The 19,212-nt window shown below is 48.2% G+C and overlaps 1 protein-coding gene across 1 annotated transcript in view; it reads right to left on the reverse strand.

The window, feature by feature from the left end:
- Nucleotides 1-19,212, reverse strand: part of EP300 (E1A binding protein p300) — a 415,411-nt gene that overhangs the window by 186,997 nt on the left and 209,202 nt on the right. Inside the window, exons 11-12 of the mRNA XM_063941527.1 lie at nucleotides 10,707-10,892; nucleotides 10,193-10,618 (exon numbers count right to left, since the gene is read on the reverse strand). Coding sequence (XP_063797597.1) covers nucleotides 10,193-10,618; nucleotides 10,707-10,892 — 612 coding nt within the window. The remainder of the gene's footprint in view (nucleotides 1-10,192; nucleotides 10,619-10,706; nucleotides 10,893-19,212) is intronic.

Raw genomic sequence — 19,212 nt, forward strand, 5'->3', positions numbered from 1 at the left:
AGACTATAGGGATATCTAAAAGCAGTTGTTCAAGGCACAGGATACTTCTGAGCGGGGAGAAGAATCCAGCTTCCAAATGAAGCATCCTGAGGTGCAAATGTATCAAAGGCATATAACCTGAGAAAGGTGTAGACATAAAACCACGTGGCCACCTTGAACAGTTGTTCGGCAAACGCGCCACGGCGGGCTGCGCATGAGGACCCACAGAGCAAGTAGAATGAGCAAAGACATTAGCCAGCGCAGAAGGTCAGCCTACGTGTAGGCATGTGAGAGTCATGTAAAGCCATCTGGCCAGAGTCTGTTCATCAGTGCCCCTCTTGTGGAATCCATAGAGGACAAAGAGGGAATACGATTTTCATAGGAACTGGTATGATCCACGTAGATCAGGAGAGCCCGGACCACATCCAGGGAGGCCTGCCCTGCTGAGAGCTCCGGTGAGAGGAAGGCCGGTACCACAATGTCTTCGTTCAGGTGGAAACGTGACACTACCTTGGGAAATAAGCCAGGCAGAGTTCAAAGAACAGCCCTAACCCATTGAAAAACCAGAGATCCCCCAAATTTGACACCCTTTAGGCCAGGGGTGGAGTACCTTTTTTCTAGCAAGGGCCATTTGGATATTTATAAAATCCTTCGGGGGCCATACAAAAATTATCAACTTAAAAATTTGCCTGCCCCCAGTCAGTAGTTATGCCCCATTAGATATGCCCCCAGTCAGTTATGCCCTATTAGATATGCCCCCAGTAAGTTGTTATGCTTCATTAAATATGCCCCATTAGATATGCCCCCTACACACACACACACACACACACACACACACACACACACTAAAAGAAAAAAAAAACAATACTCACCAGCCCCACTCCTGCTTCCGGACCGCTGCCCTCCGCCTGGCCGCCCGCTCCTCATAACTATGGGAGAGACGTCATGACATCTCTCCCATAGCACCGCAAACTGCAAGAGCCAGAAGCCGGAGCTCAGGAGTGAGCTCCTGCCTCCGGCTGCTGCTGAGAGGAAGAGGCCGAGCACCCGCTGTAACAAAATCTCAGCGGGTTAGGCGAGCCTGGCCGGGCTAGATCAAGTAGCTCTGCGGGCCTTATACGGCCCGCGGCCCTGAGGTTCCACACCCTTGCTGTAGGCAGATGCAATAGCCAGAAGGAAAAAATAAAAAAGTCTTTGCTGTTAGCCATTTGAGATCCACTGAGTCCAGGGGTTCAAACCGAAGCTCCTGAAGCACTTGGAGAACCACTACCAAATCCGGAGGAACAAAGGGAGGTTGACTATGGAAGACGCCCTGAAGAAAGGTGCGGACATCCGGCAGTGGAGCAATACTGTGTTGAAACCATATTGAGATATACATGCACTTTCAAGGAGGCCAGGCAGAGCCCTAGATACATATCAATTTGAAGAAAGGCAAGGATCCGCACACCACTGGAAGTACGTATGCCACACCCAATAATAGATACGGGCAGAGGCCGGCTTCCGCGCTTTGAGCATGGTCTGGATCACAGAACAATAGAAGCCTTTGGAGGGTTGACTCAAGAGCCACACTGTCAAACAGTTGCAGATGTAGACAGGGACCCTGAGACAACAGGTCTGGTCGTAGTGGAATTGAAAGGAAGTCTCTATGGAGAGACTGTGGCAATCTGAGAACCAATCATGTCTGGGCCAGGCCGGAGCTACCACCAGGACGGTGCCTCCTCCTTGCTTGTACTTCCGAAGAACCCGTGGAAGAAGGGAGACTGGAGGAAAGATGTACGGCAGAAGGAAGGTCCACTGTACTGACAGGGCGTCCACGAAGGCTGCTTCGTGGATATCTTGTTCTGGACCCGTAAATGGTAACATTCTGGTTGTGTCGTGAGGACATGAGGTCCACGTCCGACTGGCCCCATTTGGCCACCAGAAGCTGGTCGTCGTGACGGCTGAGGAAGTCTACCTCCCATATGGGTTCCCTGGGATAAACAATGCCGCGATGGCATTCGGTCCATTGGAGAATGTGACCTGCATTGCCAACCGACTGCCACCCTGATGGTTGAGGCAGGCCACCACAGTGGCGATGTAGGACTGGATCTAGACCGGTCTGCCCTGTAGCAGGTCCCGCACTAAAGAGAGGGCTCTGTAGACAGCTCGTTGCTCCAGGACGTTGATTGGTAAGCAGCTTTCTGTGGGAGCCCAACGGCACTGAAAGGAGTGTTGTCCAGTCACTGCGTCCCATCCGCGGAGACTGGCATCCGTGGTAAGAAGTACCCAATCCGGAATCCAGAAGGGACGCCCCTTGTACAAACGCGCCATCTGGAGCCACGAGGTTAGAGATGGTCCTTTCTCCGGAGGTTTGACTATCATCTGAGACCTGATCAGATGCAGTTGTCCGTTCCATCTGGACAGGATTAGGTGTTGCAGGGGCCTGGAGTGGAACTGGGTGTGCTCCACCATGATGAAGGTGGAAACCATGGATCTCAGCACTTGCAAGTCTGAGTGGATTAACACTTGGCGACTGTGCGGCAACTTGTGTACTCATTGCTGCAGTGCTGAAATTTTGTCTGCAGTCAGGAAGACTCCAGTAGAGCTCCCAGATGTAGCATCTGTTGGGAAGGCATGAGGGGTGACTTTTTCCAGTTGATGAGCCAGCCTGGTTGCTTCAGGGAGGGAACAGTCTGTTGGAGATGGCAGTGAAGTACCTCCAGGGTGTGCGCAAGGATTAGCAGGTCACCCAGGAAAGGGAGTATTCTGTCTCCCTGACAACGCAGCTGTGCCACCATAATAACCATAATCTTGGTAAAGACCCTGGAAGCAGTAGAAAGACCAAAGGAAGTGCCTGAAATTGTTAAGGCTATTGAAGGACAACAAACCGCACGACCGCTAATGAGAAGGTGCTATAAAGGACATGCAGATAAGCATCCTGAATGTCCAGGGACACCCTAAAGTCCCCAGGCTCCATAGCTAGGACAATAGAGCGGAGCGTTTTCATACGAAAATAAGAATTTACTTACCGATAATTCTATTTCTCGGAGTCCGTAGTGGATGCTGGGGTTCCTGAAAGGACCATGGGGAATAGCGGCTCCGCAGGAGACAGGGCACAAAAAGTAAAGCTTTCCGATCAGGTGGTGTGCACTGGCTCCTCCCCCTATGACCCTCCTCCAAGCCTCAGTTAGGTACTGTGCCCGGACGAGCGTACACAATAAGGGAGGAATTTTGAATCCCGGGTAAGACTCATACCAGCCACACCAATCACACCGTACAACTTGTGATCTAAACCCAGTTAACAGTATGATAACAGAGGAGCCTCTGAAAGATGGCTCCCTACAACAATAACCCGAATTAGTTAACAATAACTATGTACAATTATTGCAGATAATCCGCACTTGGGATGGGCGCCCAGCATCCACTACGGACTCCGAGAAATAGAATTATCGGTAAGTAAATTCTTATTTTCTCTATCGTCCTAGTGGATGCTGGGGTTCCTGAAAGGACCATGGGGATTATACCAAAGCTCCCAAACGGGCGGGAGAGTGCGGATGACTCTGCAGCACCGAATGAGAGAACTCCAGGTCCTCCTTAGCCAGAGTATCAAATTTGTAAAATTTTACAAACGTGTTCTCCCCTGACCACGTAGCTGCTCGGCAAAGTTGTAATGCCGAGACCCCTCGGGCAGCCGCCCAAGATGAGCCCACCTTCCTTGTGGAGTGGGCCTTTACAGATTTAGGCTGTGGCAGGCCTGCCACAGAATGTGCAAGTTGGATTGTGCTACAGATCCAACGAGCAATCGTCTGCTTAGACGCAGGAGCACCCATCTTGTTGGGTGCATACAATATAAACAACGAGTCAGATTTTCTGACTCCAGCTGTCCTTGCAATATATATTTTCAATGCTCTGACAACGTCCAGTAACTTGGAGTCCTCCAAGTCACTTGTAGCCGCAGGCACTACAATAGGCTGGTTCAGATGAAATGCTGACACCACCTTAGGGAGAAAATGCGGACGAGTCCGCAGTTCCGCCCTGTCCGAATGGAAAATCAGATATGGGCTTTTGTAAGATAAAGCTGCCAGTTCTGACACTCTCCTGGCCGAAGCCAGGGCTAGTAGCATGGTCACTTTCCATGTGAGATATTTCAAATCCACATTTTTTAGTGGTTCAAACCAATGAGATTTTAGAAAGTCCAAAACCACATTGAGATCCCACGGTGCCACTGGAGGCACCACAGGAGGCTGTATATGCAGCACTCCCTTAACGAAAGTCTGGACTTCAGGGACTGAAGCCAATTCTTTCTGGAAGAAAATCGACAGGGCCGAAATTTGAACCTTAATAGATCCCAATTTGAGACCCATAGACAATCCTGATTGCAGGAAATGTAGGAATCGACCCAGATGAAATTCCTCCGTCGGAGCACTCCGATCCTCGCACCACGCAACATATTTTCGCCAAATGCGGTGATAATGTTGCACGGTTACTTCCTTCCTTGCTTTAATCAAAGTAGGAATGACTTCTTCCGGCATGCCTTTTTCCTTTAGGATCCGGCGTTCAACCGCCATGCCGTCAAACGCAGCCGCGGTAAGTCTTGAAACAGACAGGGACCCTGCTGAAGCAAGTCCCTCCTTAGAGGTAGAGGCCACGGATCTTCCGTGATCATCTCTTGAAGTTCCGGGTACCAAGTCCTTCTTGGCCAATCCGGAACCACTAGTATCGTTCTTACGCCTCTTTGCCGTATAATTCTCAATACTTTTGGTATGAGAGGCAGAGGAGGAAACACATACACCGACTGGTACACCCAAGGCGTTACCAGCGCGTCCACAGCTATTGCCTGCGGATCTCTTGACCTGGCGCAATACCTGTCCAGTTTTTTGTTGAGGCGAGACGCCATCATGTCCACCATTGGTCTTTCCCAACGGGTTACCAGCATGTGGAAGACTTCTGGATGAAGTCCCCACTCTCCCGGGTGAAGGTCGTGTCTGCTGAGGAAGTCTGCTTCCCAGTTGTCCACTCCCGGGATGAACACTGCTGACAGTGCTATCACATGATTCTCTGCCCAGCGAAGAATCCTTGCAGCTTCTGCCATTGCACTCCTGCTTCTTGTGCCGCCCTGTCTGTTCACATGGGCGACTGCCGTGATGTTGTCCGACTGGATCAACACCGGTTTTCCCTGAAGCAGAGGTTCTGCCTGGCTTAGAGCATTGTAGATTGCTCTTAGTTCCAGAATGTTTATGTGAAGAGACGTTTCCAGGCTCGTCCACACTCCCTGGAAGTTTCTTCCTTGTGTGACTGCTCCCCAGCCTCTCAGGCTGGCGTCCGTGGTCACCAGGATCCAATCCTGTATGCCGAATCTGCGGCCCTCCAATAGATGAGCACTCTGCAACCACCACAGAAGAGATACCCTTGTCCTTGGAGACAGGGTTATCCGCTGGTGCATCTGAAGATGCGACCCTGACCATTTGTCCAACAGATCCCTCTGGAAAATTCTTGCGTGGAATCTGCCGAATGGAATTGCTTCGTAAGAAGCCACCATTTTTCCCAGGACTCTTGTGCATTGATTGTACAGACACCTTTCCTGGTTTTAGGAGGTTCCTGACAAGCTCGGATAACTCCTTGGCTTTTTCCTCCGGGAGAAAAACCTTTTTCTGAACCGTGTCCAGAATCATCCCTAGGAACAGCAGACGAGTTGTTGGCATTAACTGGGATTTTGGAATATTCAGAATCCACCCGTGCTGTTTTAGCACTTCTTGAGACAGTGCTAATCCCATCTCTAGCTGTTCTCTGGACCTTGCCCTTATCAGGAGATCGTCCAAGTATGGGATAATTAATACGCCTTTTCTTCGAAGAAGAATCATCATCTCGGCCATTACCTTTGTAAAGACCCGAGGTGCCGTGGACAATCCGAACGGCAGCGTCTGAAACTGATAGTGACAGTTTTGTACGACGAACCTGAGGTACCCCTGGTGTGAGGGGTAAATTGGAACGTGGAGGTACGCATCCTTGATGTCCAAGGATACCATAAAGTCCCCTTCTTCCAGGTTCGCTATCACTGCTCTGAGTGACTCCATCTTGAACTTGAACTTCTTTATGTACAGGTTCAATGACTTCAGATTTAGAATAGGTCTTACCGAGCCATCCGGCTTCGGTACCACAAATAGAGTGGAATAATACCCCTTTCCTTGTTGTAGAAGAGGTACCTTGACTATCACCTGCTGAGAGCACAGCTTGTGAATGGCTTCCAAGACCGTCTCCCTTTCGGAGGGGGACGTTGGTAAAGCAGACTTCAGGAAACGGCGAGGTGGATCTGTCTCTAGTTCCAACCTGTATCCCTGAGATATTATCTGCAGGATCCAGGGATCTACCTGCGAGTGAGCCCACTGCGCGCTGAAATTCTTGAGACGACCGCCCACCGCCCCCGAGTCCGCTTGAGAAGCCCCAGCGTCATGCTGAGGCTTTTGTAGAAGCGGGGGAGGGCTTCTGTTCCTGGGAAGGAGCTGCCTGTTGCTGTCTCTTCCCCCTTCCTCTGCCTCGTGGCAGATATGAATATCCCTTTGCTCTCTTGTTTTTAAAGGAACGAAAGGGCTGCGGTTGAAAAGTCGGTGTCTTTTTCTGTTGGGGAGTAACTTGAGGTAAAAAGGTGGATTTCCCGGCTGTAGCCGTGGCCACCAAATCTGATAGACCGACTCCAAATAACTCCTCCCCTTTATACGGCAAAACTTCCATATGCCGTTTTGAGTCCGCATCGCCTGACCACTGTCGCGTCCATAAACTTCTTCTGGCCGAAATGGACATAGCACTTACCCGTGATGCCAGTGTGCAGATATCCCTCTGTGCACGCATCACGCATATAAAGAAATGCATCCTTTATTTGCTCTAAAGACAGTAAAAAATTGTCCCTATCCAGGGTATCAATATTTTTAATCAGGGACTCTGACCAAGCTACTCCAGCACTGCACATCCAGGCTGTCGCTATAGCTGGTCGTAGTATAACACCTGTATGTGTGTATATACTTTTTTGGATATTTTCCATCCTCCTATCTACTGGATCTTTAAGTGCGGCCGTCTCAGGAGAGGGTAACGCCACTTGTTTAGATAAGCGTGTGAGCGCCTTGTCCACCCTAGGAGGTGTTTCCCAGCGCGCCCTAACCTCTGGCGGGAAAGGGTATAAAGCCAATAACTTCTTTGAAATTAGCATCTTTTTATCGGGGGCAACCCACGCTTCATCACACACCTCATTTAGTTCTTCTGATTCAGGAAAAACTATAGGTAGTTTTTTCACACCCCACATAATACCCTGTTTAGTGGTACCTGTAGTATCAGCTAAATGTAACGCCTCCTTCATTGCCAAAATCATATAACGTGTGGCCCTACTGGAAAATACGGTTGATTCGTCACCGTCGCCACTGGAATCAGTGCCTGTGTCTGGGTCTGTGTCGACCGACTGAGGCAAAGGGCGTTTTACAGCCCCTGACGGTGTTTGAGGCGCCTGGACAGGCACTAATTGATTGTCCGGCCGTCTCATGTCGTCAAACGACTGCTTTAGCGTGTTGACACTATCCCGTAATTCCATAAATAAAGGCATCCATTCTGGTGTCGACCCCCTAGGAGGTGACATCCCCATATTTGGCAATTGCTCCGCCTCCACACCAATATCGTCCTCATACATGTCGACACACAGCAGACACACAGGGAATGCTCTTAACGAAGACAGGACCCGACTAGCCCTTTGGGGAGACAGAGGGAGAGTCTGCCAGCACACACCAAAGCGCTATATATATGACAGGGATAGCCTTATAATAAGTGCTCCCTGTATAGCTGCTTTTATAATATAATTTTTGCCACTATTTTGCCCCCCCTCTCTTGTTTTACCCTGTTTCTGTAGTGCAGTGCAGGGGAGAGACCTGGGAGCCGTCCTGACCAGCGGAGCTGTGTAAGGAAAATGGCGCTGTGTGCTGAGGAGATAGGCCCCGCCCCTTTTACGGCGGGCTCGTCTCCCGCTCTTTAGTGGATTCTGGCAGGGGTTAAATATCTCCATATAGCCCCCGGAGGCTATATGTGAGGTATTTTTTAGCCAAATAGGTTTTCATTTGCCTCCCAGGGCGCTCCCCTCCCAGCGCCCTGCACCCTCAGTGACTGCCGTGTGAAGTGTGCTGAGAGGAAAATGGCGCACAGCTGCAGTGCTGTGCGCTACCTTTAGAAGACTGAGGAGTCTTCTGCCGCCGATTCTGGACCTCTTCTTGTTTCAGCATCTGCAAGGGGGCCGGCGGCGAGGCTCCGGTGACCATCCAGGCTGTACCTGTGATCGTCCCTCTGGAGCTGATGTCCAGTAGCCAAGAAGCCAATCCATCCTGCACGCAGGTGAGTTCACTTCTTCTCCCCTAAGTCCCTCGTTGCAGTGATCCTGTTGCCAGCAGGACTCACTGTAAAATAAAAAACCTAAGCTAAACTTTTCTAAGCAGCTCTTTAGGAGAGCCACCTAGATTGCACCCTTCTCGGCCGGGCACAAAAATCTAACTGAGGCTTGGAGGAGGGTCATAGGGGGAGGAGCCAGTGCACACCACCTGATCGGAAAGCTTTACTTTTTGTGCCCTGTCTCCTGCGGAGCCGCTATTCCCCATGGTCCTTTCAGGAACCCCAGCATCCACTAGGACGATAGAGAAAGATGGGTACCCTGACCAACCTGTTGAGAGATTTGAGATTGAGTATAGGTTGATGAGACCCATTCAGTTTCTGCACCACAAACAGGGTAGAGTAGAAACCAGTCCTGCATTGTGACCAAGGGACTAGCACTATTACCCCTGATTGCAAGAGGGACTGAATAACTCTGAATAACTCTGGAGGGCCAGAGACTTGCTTGGTTGGTAACTGCTTGGTAACTGAAAAGGAAGCCCAGGGGAGGATCCTGCTCAGTGGCTGGCTGGTTTAGTGGGATATAGCAAGATGCACATAAACCATCCTGTACAATGGCCTGAGAAGATAAACCTGCATGAGACAAACGAGTGCAGCAGCCTCCTTGCGACCCATGTCTTTGCTAGACATAGCTGCAACAGTATGACAAACACACAATAGGGCACTAGGCAGTGTGTAACAACGGAAATACTGTGACAAATTTAACAAATGCATGGAGCTGTGAAGTAGAAGAAACCCTTAAACACCTGTGCACAGGGTTGAAAGAAACAAGCGGAAAAGTTATAAGCAGACAGTAGAACGAAATCAGACAGCAGATCTAGCACAAGTCACAGACCATGCAGAATACAATAAAACAGGCTGCAATGGGAACAAAAACAAAAAACTACACAGACTGCAGTGGCTACTAGGATATAGCGCTGTATAACCTGGCTCTTAGGAGAGGTATTCAGGGAGACTGGACCCAGAGACCTTTAGCCGCACAGCTGAACATGGCTGCCGCGGGTCTCTGAGGGGGAGGAGGAGCAGCTCAGCAGCAAAAAGACCGCAGTAGAATGGCGCCTTGAGCACGGGGGAGGGGCCGCAGGCAGAGGGCTGACAGCCCCTATGCTGACATAACCGACCAGTTACCAAGCCTCATTAAGAGAAACCTGAGCCTTACCTGTCCCAGCTTGCAGTCCAGGGAGCAGCGCTAGGTGAGCACCCAGGGGGATGATAGAGTAGCTGCGCTGGCGTCCAGAGGACTGCTGCTCAGTGTCAGAAGAAAAAATAAAATAGTAGAACGTTTGGGCTGCTGAAAAGCAGCCTCACTGTTTAAGTGGTGAACTAGCTACTGACAGCACCAAAACTGAAGTGCCTGAGGTGTGGGTGGGGTATAGGGGATGAGGACTGGAGTATCCTGGGATACATCAAGCTTTAGCGGTTTGGTGTCCGGCCCTTTACCACCACCACCCACACTCTCACTGGGGAGCCCTGTGGAGCCCTCTGGAACATAAAGAAGAGAAAACTTAATTCAAGAAAATATGAGGACTCTGATTTGGAGAAAAAAAAATTATGCAAAAGGGTATAAAAAAAAACAACAACAACAAAACCACAAAACTTACTTTTTGTTAAATTAAAAAAAAAAAAAAAATGTATTGCGCGGCCTACCAAAAGAAAGTGTCTATAGCAACCACTAAACTGGATGCAAAATCACTGTTAATGGAGTGAAAACTAGTCAGGTCCACCCATTTCTGGTGCAGCATCTATACAAGTAATCACAAGCACAACTGCCTTAAGTGTAGTATTCAATTTTAGCTCAGAATATAAACTATGGACTTACCGGAGTGCTTGGATGAAGCTGTAATGGCGGTGGTGCAGTTGGGGTTGAAACTGGTGTTGACAAGCTTGGTTGTGAAGGAGGCCTTGACAACTGCTGCTGTGGTGGTGTAGGTATCGACTGGTCAACTGATGCAGGTACTGGCAATGATGGAGGTGCGTGAGGGGGGGTGGGGCTCTCTCTGTGCTGTAATGGCAATTGAGGCATGGAAGCTGCTGTCGGCATCATAGGGTCAGCAGGTAATGGTGCTTGCTGCACTGCGAGGCCTGGAGGTGTGTGGTGAGGTGTTGGTGTACGGCTCGGAGCAGGGGATGGTGAATTACGGTGAATAGGGGGCTGAACGTGACTTGAACAATGAAGCTGGTTCCCAGATGACCCTGTAGGCATGGCAGTAGAGCTCACGGGATGAGTAGGATTTGGCATCTGAGCCTACAAAATTACAAGCATGGTTACATTTTGAAATAAGAGAACATTTTCAGGAAAAAAAAAAAGAAAAGAAAAGAAGAATGTCTCTTACCTGTGAAGGAGGATTCTGACCAGCAGACTGTGGTATGGACATGCCGGAAGCATTCATACTACTTGTATTCATCCCACCAGTATTCATCACAGGAGACGAAGCCTGGAACGGGCTTTGGGACATGAATTGATTCTGTACAGACTGAGGCACAGTTGCAGGCTGCTGCATACGCGAAGGAAATGCCAACTACAGAAAGGACAGAAAGTGCAACATAATGTAAACTCGGCAGATACTAATCTAAGTGTCTCATTACAGAAGAAATGTTTCAAGGTAAGGAAAATAAAAAATAAAAATAACTGCTCCATAAACCTCAGTATTACGGTCAGTAATACTTTTTTGTTATGAATAAGACATTATTTGTTCAATTCCTTATGGAAATAGTCTGAGTACTGGATCTCAAGTAAAAGAAAAATAAATACAGCTGTGATCAGGAGACTCCTTTTCTCTGCAGTGCAAAACCATTTTAGGCATGGTGCTCCAGATGACATGCTAAATTCATTTTTTGTAGTCTATTAGGGAGACACTGGATTACCATGTGTTTAAAATGCATAAAGCATCATATCAGCTCCTCTCCCTCTATAGCCCAACAGATGACTGGGAACTGGCACTACCACCAGAAAAAGCCACAATCCTGGAAAAACAGAGGAACCTAAATGCAGAAAATCCAGCAACATAAGGTGATCAACACCATCATAGAAGAAACAGTCGAGAGCCTAGAAAAACCCTACAAAAGTGATCCACAAGAGCAACAGATTGAACCATCAGTCACCACAGTACCGGCCTAAGCAAACAGTGTAACCAATTTGAGAGAATTGCACCCTACATGGGTTCAGCACACTACAACTACACCTGACAAAGCAAACCGTAGCCCTAACAAGTCCAAACTAACAACAAACCAAAAATAAACTGGCTGCAAGCAAATCACTGCTTAGACCAGTGGTTCTCAACTTCTGTCCTAAAGGACTCACAAGAGTTCATGTTTTCCAGGTCACCTAGCAGGTGCACAGGTGTATTCATTACTCAATGGCACATTATAAAATACCCACAGGTGGAGCAAATTATGTCACTTGCAATCCTGTGAGGAGACCTGGAAAACGAACTGTTGGGGGTACTTGAGGATCGAGGTTGAGAACCACTGGTCCCAAGCTTTCTTGAATCACGGCACCCTAGAGTATCAGCATTTTTTTCATAGCACCCCTAAGCTAAAAGTTTTTTTATTGCTAAACTTGGAAAATTATTAAATTAAGTACACTGTGCCTACTTGTCATTCTTAGGTTCAGTTATGTGGTGGCGTACAGTTGTGCCTCGGATTGCCCATATGATTTTTGATTGGCAGCCGCTAGCACTGGTTTTACCCATCACTTTGACCATGAATAAATTTGATTTGGTCCAGGACCACCAGAGGGACCCCTTTCAGAGCTTTGCAGCACTCCAAGGTGCCTAAGAACACAGTTTCATAGCTCCTGGCTTAGACCAATCCAAGGAGTCAGGGAACAGAACTAGACCCAAGTCAGAATAATCTCAAGAAAATGAGACGTCGGAATCTTAAAATACAGCCCAGGAACAATGATCCCCTAAGAATAGCGAACAGCCTGGGCTACAACACAGTGATGTGCGGTGGGGTGAGGCAGAGCCTTTCCTGTCATACTAACGTTTGTACCAGAGTTTTCACTGCGTAAAGTATATGTAAAATACAAAGAATATGTTTGAAATAGCTTTTTTCTATTCTAATCATTTTTATAGCCAAAATTCTAAAGTAAAAAGTCTATGGCAGGTGAGGCAGTGCCTCACCTTGTAATCATTTCCGCACCTCTCAGATCAAAACTTAAAAAAATGCCAGGGGTTTATAATGCTGCATCTGTGTATAATGCCCAGATGTACCCTTTGGCTCATATGTTGCGTTTAAATCTGGCTCTGGTGCTAACCAGTGCCTCCTGAGCCATTTTCCTTACCGCACGTCCCTGCTACAACACAATATATTCAGGCATGGCTCAAACCAGTAGTAGCATAGAACACTATGAAAACAAGCCACTATCTCAGGTTCACTCTAAAAAATCAAATGCAGAAACACCCCTGTGACTTCCAGCACTGAGCAAGGCTTGCCCTCTTGCTCCAGGACAGCGAAAGGAGGGGAAAAAAATATATTTTTTGTAGTTACCCGTTAAATCCATTTCTGTTTTCATGGGGGCATAACAGGTGCAAGAGGAGTTGGGGCGCTAAATAGTTATAGTCTTCACAGCATAGGCTCCTCCCCTTCGATAACCCACTCCCTGCCTCCTGAAGTCAATTTACACAAACTAAGCCAAAGGACATAGGTAAAAAGAGTAAGAAAACAGTTTTCTAGGCCAAAAAACAGAGGTCCACAGATTTCAATGAGTCACAGGGAGGCTTCTGTAGAGTCTGAAGCATGAGTACCAAGCCCCACAGCACTACAGGCGACACGAAGGAGGCCTCAATGTGTAAGTCTGGATGGCAAAACGACCACTAGTTTTTTTTGTAAAAGAAAACAGGGCAGACACTTAAACGTAGACGGAGACCAAAGTCTAATCCCTACTGGAGGAAAGGCAGAAGTCTGGACAGCCAGAACAGGCTTTCCACACCATGGCAAATCCTAGTCGAGGATACATTACAGGCATGGCAATCACTGCATAGGAGAAAACTCTTGCTTTTAGAATCGATGTTTCAATAGCTACCCCGACACATCTTCGTGAAAAAAAAAAAAAAAGGACCAGGGTGTAGAGAGGAGCCACCAACATTTGAAGCGGCTTGCATACCATGACTAACAGAGCTACAAGAGTTGCCAGAACGATTTCTTCCTTAAGCATGTTTAGAATCAGACCAGTTGTCCAACTGAACTTGACCAGGAGTCTCCACAGGAGATTATGAGCTTGCTGTAGATCACTCGAAGCTCAAGAATATTGATGTGAAGACCATTAAACCAGAAAAGTAATTGCAGGGTAACTGCTCCCCACCCCGAAAGGCTGGCATTGCCCAGGGAGACACATGGATCACTTGTGAACAGATCTGTAGTGGAGATCTGTTCCACTTGGATAAGAGCTCCCTCTGAAAAATCAGACTGTGGAATTAAGCAACCTCTACCATGTCGAACATCAGCACCATCACGCCTATGACCCTCATGTAAAATCAGAGAGACTTTTCTCCTTTTGAAATGCAATCGAATGACTGCCTGAATCACTGATCTTGTCTGCTGGCAGAAAGACCCTCTGCGACTGTGTGTCCAGGTCACCCAAATGAAGCATCTACTGAATGGGGACTGAGAAACAACTTCTGAAAGTTCAAAATCCAACCGTACAATTGCTGCAGGCAGATTGTTACCTGGAAATGATCCTCTAGGATGGACAGCGCTCAAGCAATGAATAAAAGAGATATAGGTAAGAAAGTACTTTAACACCCTGTTGACAAAGTGCCGCGGCCATTACAGACATCACATTGCTGAATACCCAAGGCGCCATTGAGAGACCACACGTCTTGGAATTGAAAGTTTTCGTTAAGCACAGTGAACCGCAGAAGGGACTAGTGTCCCTGCCAAATTGGATTTGTAGATAAGCATCTTGATATCCAAGGATGCCATCAAGTCCCTGGGTTCCAAAGATTGGACATTTGATCTGAGGCATTCCAAAAACCTGTCGGGGCTTTGGTACGAGGAACAAATTGTAGTAGAACCCTTTTCCTTGTAGATAAGGAGGTACAGAAACGATAACTTCCAAAACCAAAAGGGAATGAATGGACCCCTTAGAACTTTTGCCTTGGAAGGGTCCAAGGAAAGGCCATTGGCATAATATGGACGTGGTCCTCTGGTGACAATGTTTCAAACTCATACCTCTGGTGTGGAAAGAAGCCATGGTTTGTTGAACTGAAGACTGCTGAATCCCCATGGGGAGGCAGCAGTGTGGTGGGGGTTTGTTTCTATGTACTTGAGTGCAGGACAACATCCAGGTCCGCCTTGACATCCTCTAGGTCAGTGAACTGTGTTGAACTACACATCCCAGAATGCCCTTCTACAGTTTTAGCATGGCCAAATAGCAAAACTGTAGCAGGGCATGCTGGGATGTGTAGTTCAACAACAGCTGGAGTGCCAAAGGTTCCCCATCACTGCTCTAGGTCATGATACAAGAGAGGGACCTGCGTGAAAAGAGATGGATCCAGGAAGGGGAACAAACTTTGGTCTACTTTGCATGCAAAAGGACTGAAAAGACTGATAGGAAGGTTGTTTAGGTTTTAAGCAAATAACGGCAGAAAATCAGTCTTCGATGCTGTCGCCACTGCAATGATCTTCTCCAAACAGGACTTACCAAGTAAAAAAAAAAAAAAAAGGACTATAAAACCTTTTCAGATTCTGCATCTGCCTGCCACAGGGTTTCGATAGGCTGAAATTGCTGAAGCAGATGCCTTAAAAGACAAAACACCAGAATCAATGGCCACCAATCTGACGTTCTCTACAAGAGCAACCACTCAGAAGGGGGTGTACTGTAAATAAAACCATAGTCTAAGGAGTTTACTCAAAGTTCAACAGCTTTGTTAACCAAAGCTGCAGAGAGGGCTGGTCTTAAAGGCATACCTGTAGTGGTAAAAATAAATAAATAAAAAAGTGGAATCTGGAAAATATTCTGAAATCAGTCAGTCACATCCTTAAGGGAACCTGCATTTTCGTAGAGGGACAGAGGTTTGATAAATGCAAAGTGGGTGTTTCTATTGGAGACGAACTCTCCCTCTGGACCAGTCAGCCAGAGGAAGAGAATAAAAGGTAACAATACACCTGGTAGACTGAAACGTGCGATGGTGTTGATTCCAGGCTTCCATTAATAAATCCTCCAGTTGTGCAGAAGGAGAGGTAAATCAACTCCTTTTTCTTACGCTTGAATAGTGAGGTGCCCAGTTCAGGATCTCTCTCACTAACCTTAATATGAAGAACAAAAATAAGATTTTACTCACCGGTAAATCTATTTCTCGTAGCCCGTAGTGGATGCTGGGACTCCATAAGGACCATGGGGAATAGCAGGAGACTGGGCACAACTAAAGAAAGCTTTAGGACTACCTGGTGTGCACTGGCTCCTCCCACTATGACCCTCCTCCAGACCTCAGTTAGGATACTGTGCCCGGAAGAGCTGACACAATAAGGAAGGATTTTGAATCCCGGGTAAGACTCATACCAGCCACACCAATCACACCGTATAACTCGTGATACTATACCCAGTTAACAGTATGAAATATAACTGAGCCTCTCAACAGATGGCTCAACAATAACCCTTTAGTTAGGCAATAACTATATACAAGTATTGCAGACAATCCGCACTTGGGATGGGCGCCCAGCATCCACTACGGACTACGAGAAATAGAATTACCGGTGAGTAAAATCTTATTTTCTCTGACGTCCTAAGTGGATGCTGGGACTCCGTAAGGACCATGGGGATTATACCAAAGCTCCCAAACGGGCGGGAGAGTGCGGATGACTCTGCAGCACCGAATGAGCAAACTCTAGGTTCTCCTCAGCCAGGGTATCAAACTTGTAGACTCTTGCAAAAGTGTTTGAACCCGACCAAGTAACAGCTCGGCAAAATTGTAAAGCCGAGACCCCTCGGGCAGCCACCCAAGAAGAGCCCCTTTCCTCGTGGAATGGGCTTTTACAGATTTAGGGTGCGGCAGTCCAGCCACAGAATGTGCAAGTTGAATCGTGCTACAGATCCAGCGAGCAATAGTCTGCTTAGAAGCAGGAGCACCCAGCTTGTTGGGTGCATATAGGATAAATAGCGAGTCAGTTTTCCTGACTCCAGCCGTCCTGGAAACATTTTTCAGGGCCCTGACTACGTCCAGTAACTTGGAATCCTCCAAGTCCCAAGTAGCCGCAGGCACCACAATAGGTTGGTTCACATGATACCACCTTAGGAAGGAATTGGGAACGAGTCCTCAATTCCGCCCTATCCATATAAAAAAATTAGATAAGGGCTTTTGCATGATAAAGCCGCCAATTCTGATAAACGCCTGGCCGACGCCAAGGCCAACAGCATGACCACTTTCCACGTGAGGTATTTTAGCTCCACGGATTTAAGTGGCTCAACCCAATGCGACTTCAGGAAATCCAACACCACGTTGAGATCCCACGGTGCCACTGGAGGCACAAACGGGGGCTGACTATGCAGCACTCCCTTAACAAAAGTCTGAACTTCAGGCAGTGAAGCCAGTTCTATTTTGGAAGAAAATCGATAGAGCCGAAACTGGACGTTAATGGAACCCAATTTTAGGCCCATAGTCACCCCTGACTGTAGGAAGTGCAGAAATCGACCTAGCTGAAATTCCTCCTTTGGGGCCTTCCTGGCCTTACAGCACGCAACATATTTCCGCCATATGTGGTGATAATGGTTTGCGCTCACTTCTTTCCTAGCTTTAATTAGCGTAGGGATAACTTCCTCCGGAATGCCCTTTTCCTTCAAGATCCGGCGTTCAACCGCCATGCCGTCAAACGCAGCAGCGGTACGTCTTGGAACAGACAGGCCCCCTGCTGCAGCAGGTCCTGTCTGAGCGGCAGAGGCCATGGGTCCTCTGAGATCATTTCTTGGAGTTCTGGGTACCAAGCTCTTCTTGGCCAATCCGGAACAATGAGTATAGTTCTTACTCCTCTCATTATTCTCATTACCCTGGGTATGAGAGGCAGAGAAGGGAACACATACACTGACTGGTACACCCACGGTGTTACCAGAGCGTCCACAGCTATCGCCTGAGGGTCCCTTGACCTGGCGCAATATCTTTTTAGCTTTTTGTTGAGGCGGGACGCCATCATGTCCACCTGTGGTCTTTCCCAACGGTGTACAATCATTTGGAAGACTTCTGGATGAAGTCCCCACTCTCCCGGGTGGATGTCGTGTCTGCTGAGAAAGTCTGCTTCTCAGTTGTCCACTCCGAGAATGAACACTGCTGACAGTGCTAACACATGATTTTCCGCCCATCGGAGAATCCTTGTGGCTTCTGCCATCGCGCTTCTTGTGCCACCCTGTCTGTTTACATGAGCGACCGCCGTGATGTTGTCTGACTGGATCAGCACCGGCCGGTGTTGAAGCAGGGGTCTAGCCTGACTTAGGGCATTGTAAATGGCCCTTAGTTCCAGAATATTTATGTGTAGGGAAGTCTCCTGACTTGTCCATAGTCCTTGGAAGTTTCTTCCCTGTGTGACTGCCCCCCAGCCTCGAAGGCTGGCATCCGTGGTCACCAGGACCCAGTCCTGTATGTCACCACAACAGCGACACCCTGGCCCTTGGAGGCAGGGTTATCCGCCGATGCATCTGAAGATGCGACCCGGACCACTTGTCCAACAGATCCCACTTGAAGATCCTTGCATGGAATCTGCAGAATGGAATTTCTTCGTAAGAAGCTACTATCTTTCCCAGGGTTCGCGTGCATTGATGCACCGACACCTGTATTTGTATTAGGAGGTCTCTGTCTAGAGACGACAACTCCTTGGACTTCTCCTCCGGGAGAAACCCTTTTTTTTCTTGTTCTGTGTCCAGAACCATACCCAGGAACAGTAGACGCGTCGTATGAACCAGCTGCGACTTTGGAATATTCAGAATCCAGCCGTGCTGTTGTAGCACTTCCCGAGATAGTGCTACTCCGACGAACACTGCTCCCTGGACCTCGCCTTTATAAGGAGATCGTCCAAGTACGGGATAATTATTTCGGCCATTACCTTGGTAAATACCCTCGGTGCCGGGGACAGACCAACGGCAACGTCTGGAATTGGTAATGACAAACCTGTACCACAATTTTGAGGTACTCCTGGTGAGGAGGGTAAATAGGGACATGCAGGTAAGCATCCTAGATGTCCAGTGATACCCTGAAATTCTCCAGGCTTGCAATAATCGCCCTGAGCGATTCCATTTTGAACTTGAACCTTCGTATATAAGTGTTCAAGGATTTCAATTTTAGAATGGGTCTCACCGAACCGTCTGGTTTCGGTACCACAAACATTTTGGAATAGTAACCCCGGCCTTGTTGAAGGAGGGGTACCTTGATTTCACCTGCTGGAAGTACAGCTTGTGAATCGCCGCCAGTACTACCTCCCTTTCTCCGAGGGCAGCAGGCAAGGCTGATGTGAGGTAACGGCGAGGGGGAGTGGCCTCGAACTCCAGCTTGTATCCCTGTGATACTACTTGCAGAACCTAGGGATCCACCTGTGGGCAAGCCCACTGGTCCCTGAAGTTCCCGAGACGCGCCCCCACCGCACCTGTCTCCACCTGTGGAGCCCCAGCGTCATGCGGTGGACTCAGAGAAGCGGGGGAAGATTTTTGATCCTGGGAACTGGCTGTCTGGTGCAGCTTTTTCCTTCTTCCCTTGTCTCTGTGCAGAAAGGAAGCGCCTTTGACCCGCTTGCTTTTCTGAAGCCGAAAGGACTGTACCTGAAAATACGGTGCTTTCTTAGGCTGTGAGGAAACCTGAGGTAAAAATGTTTTCAAACCAGCTGTTGCTGTGGATACGAGGTCCCAGAGACCATCCC

This window comes from Pseudophryne corroboree, chromosome 9, assembly GCF_028390025.1.
Source record: "Pseudophryne corroboree isolate aPseCor3 chromosome 9, aPseCor3.hap2, whole genome shotgun sequence".
NCBI lineage: Eukaryota > Metazoa > Chordata > Amphibia > Anura > Myobatrachidae > Pseudophryne > Pseudophryne corroboree.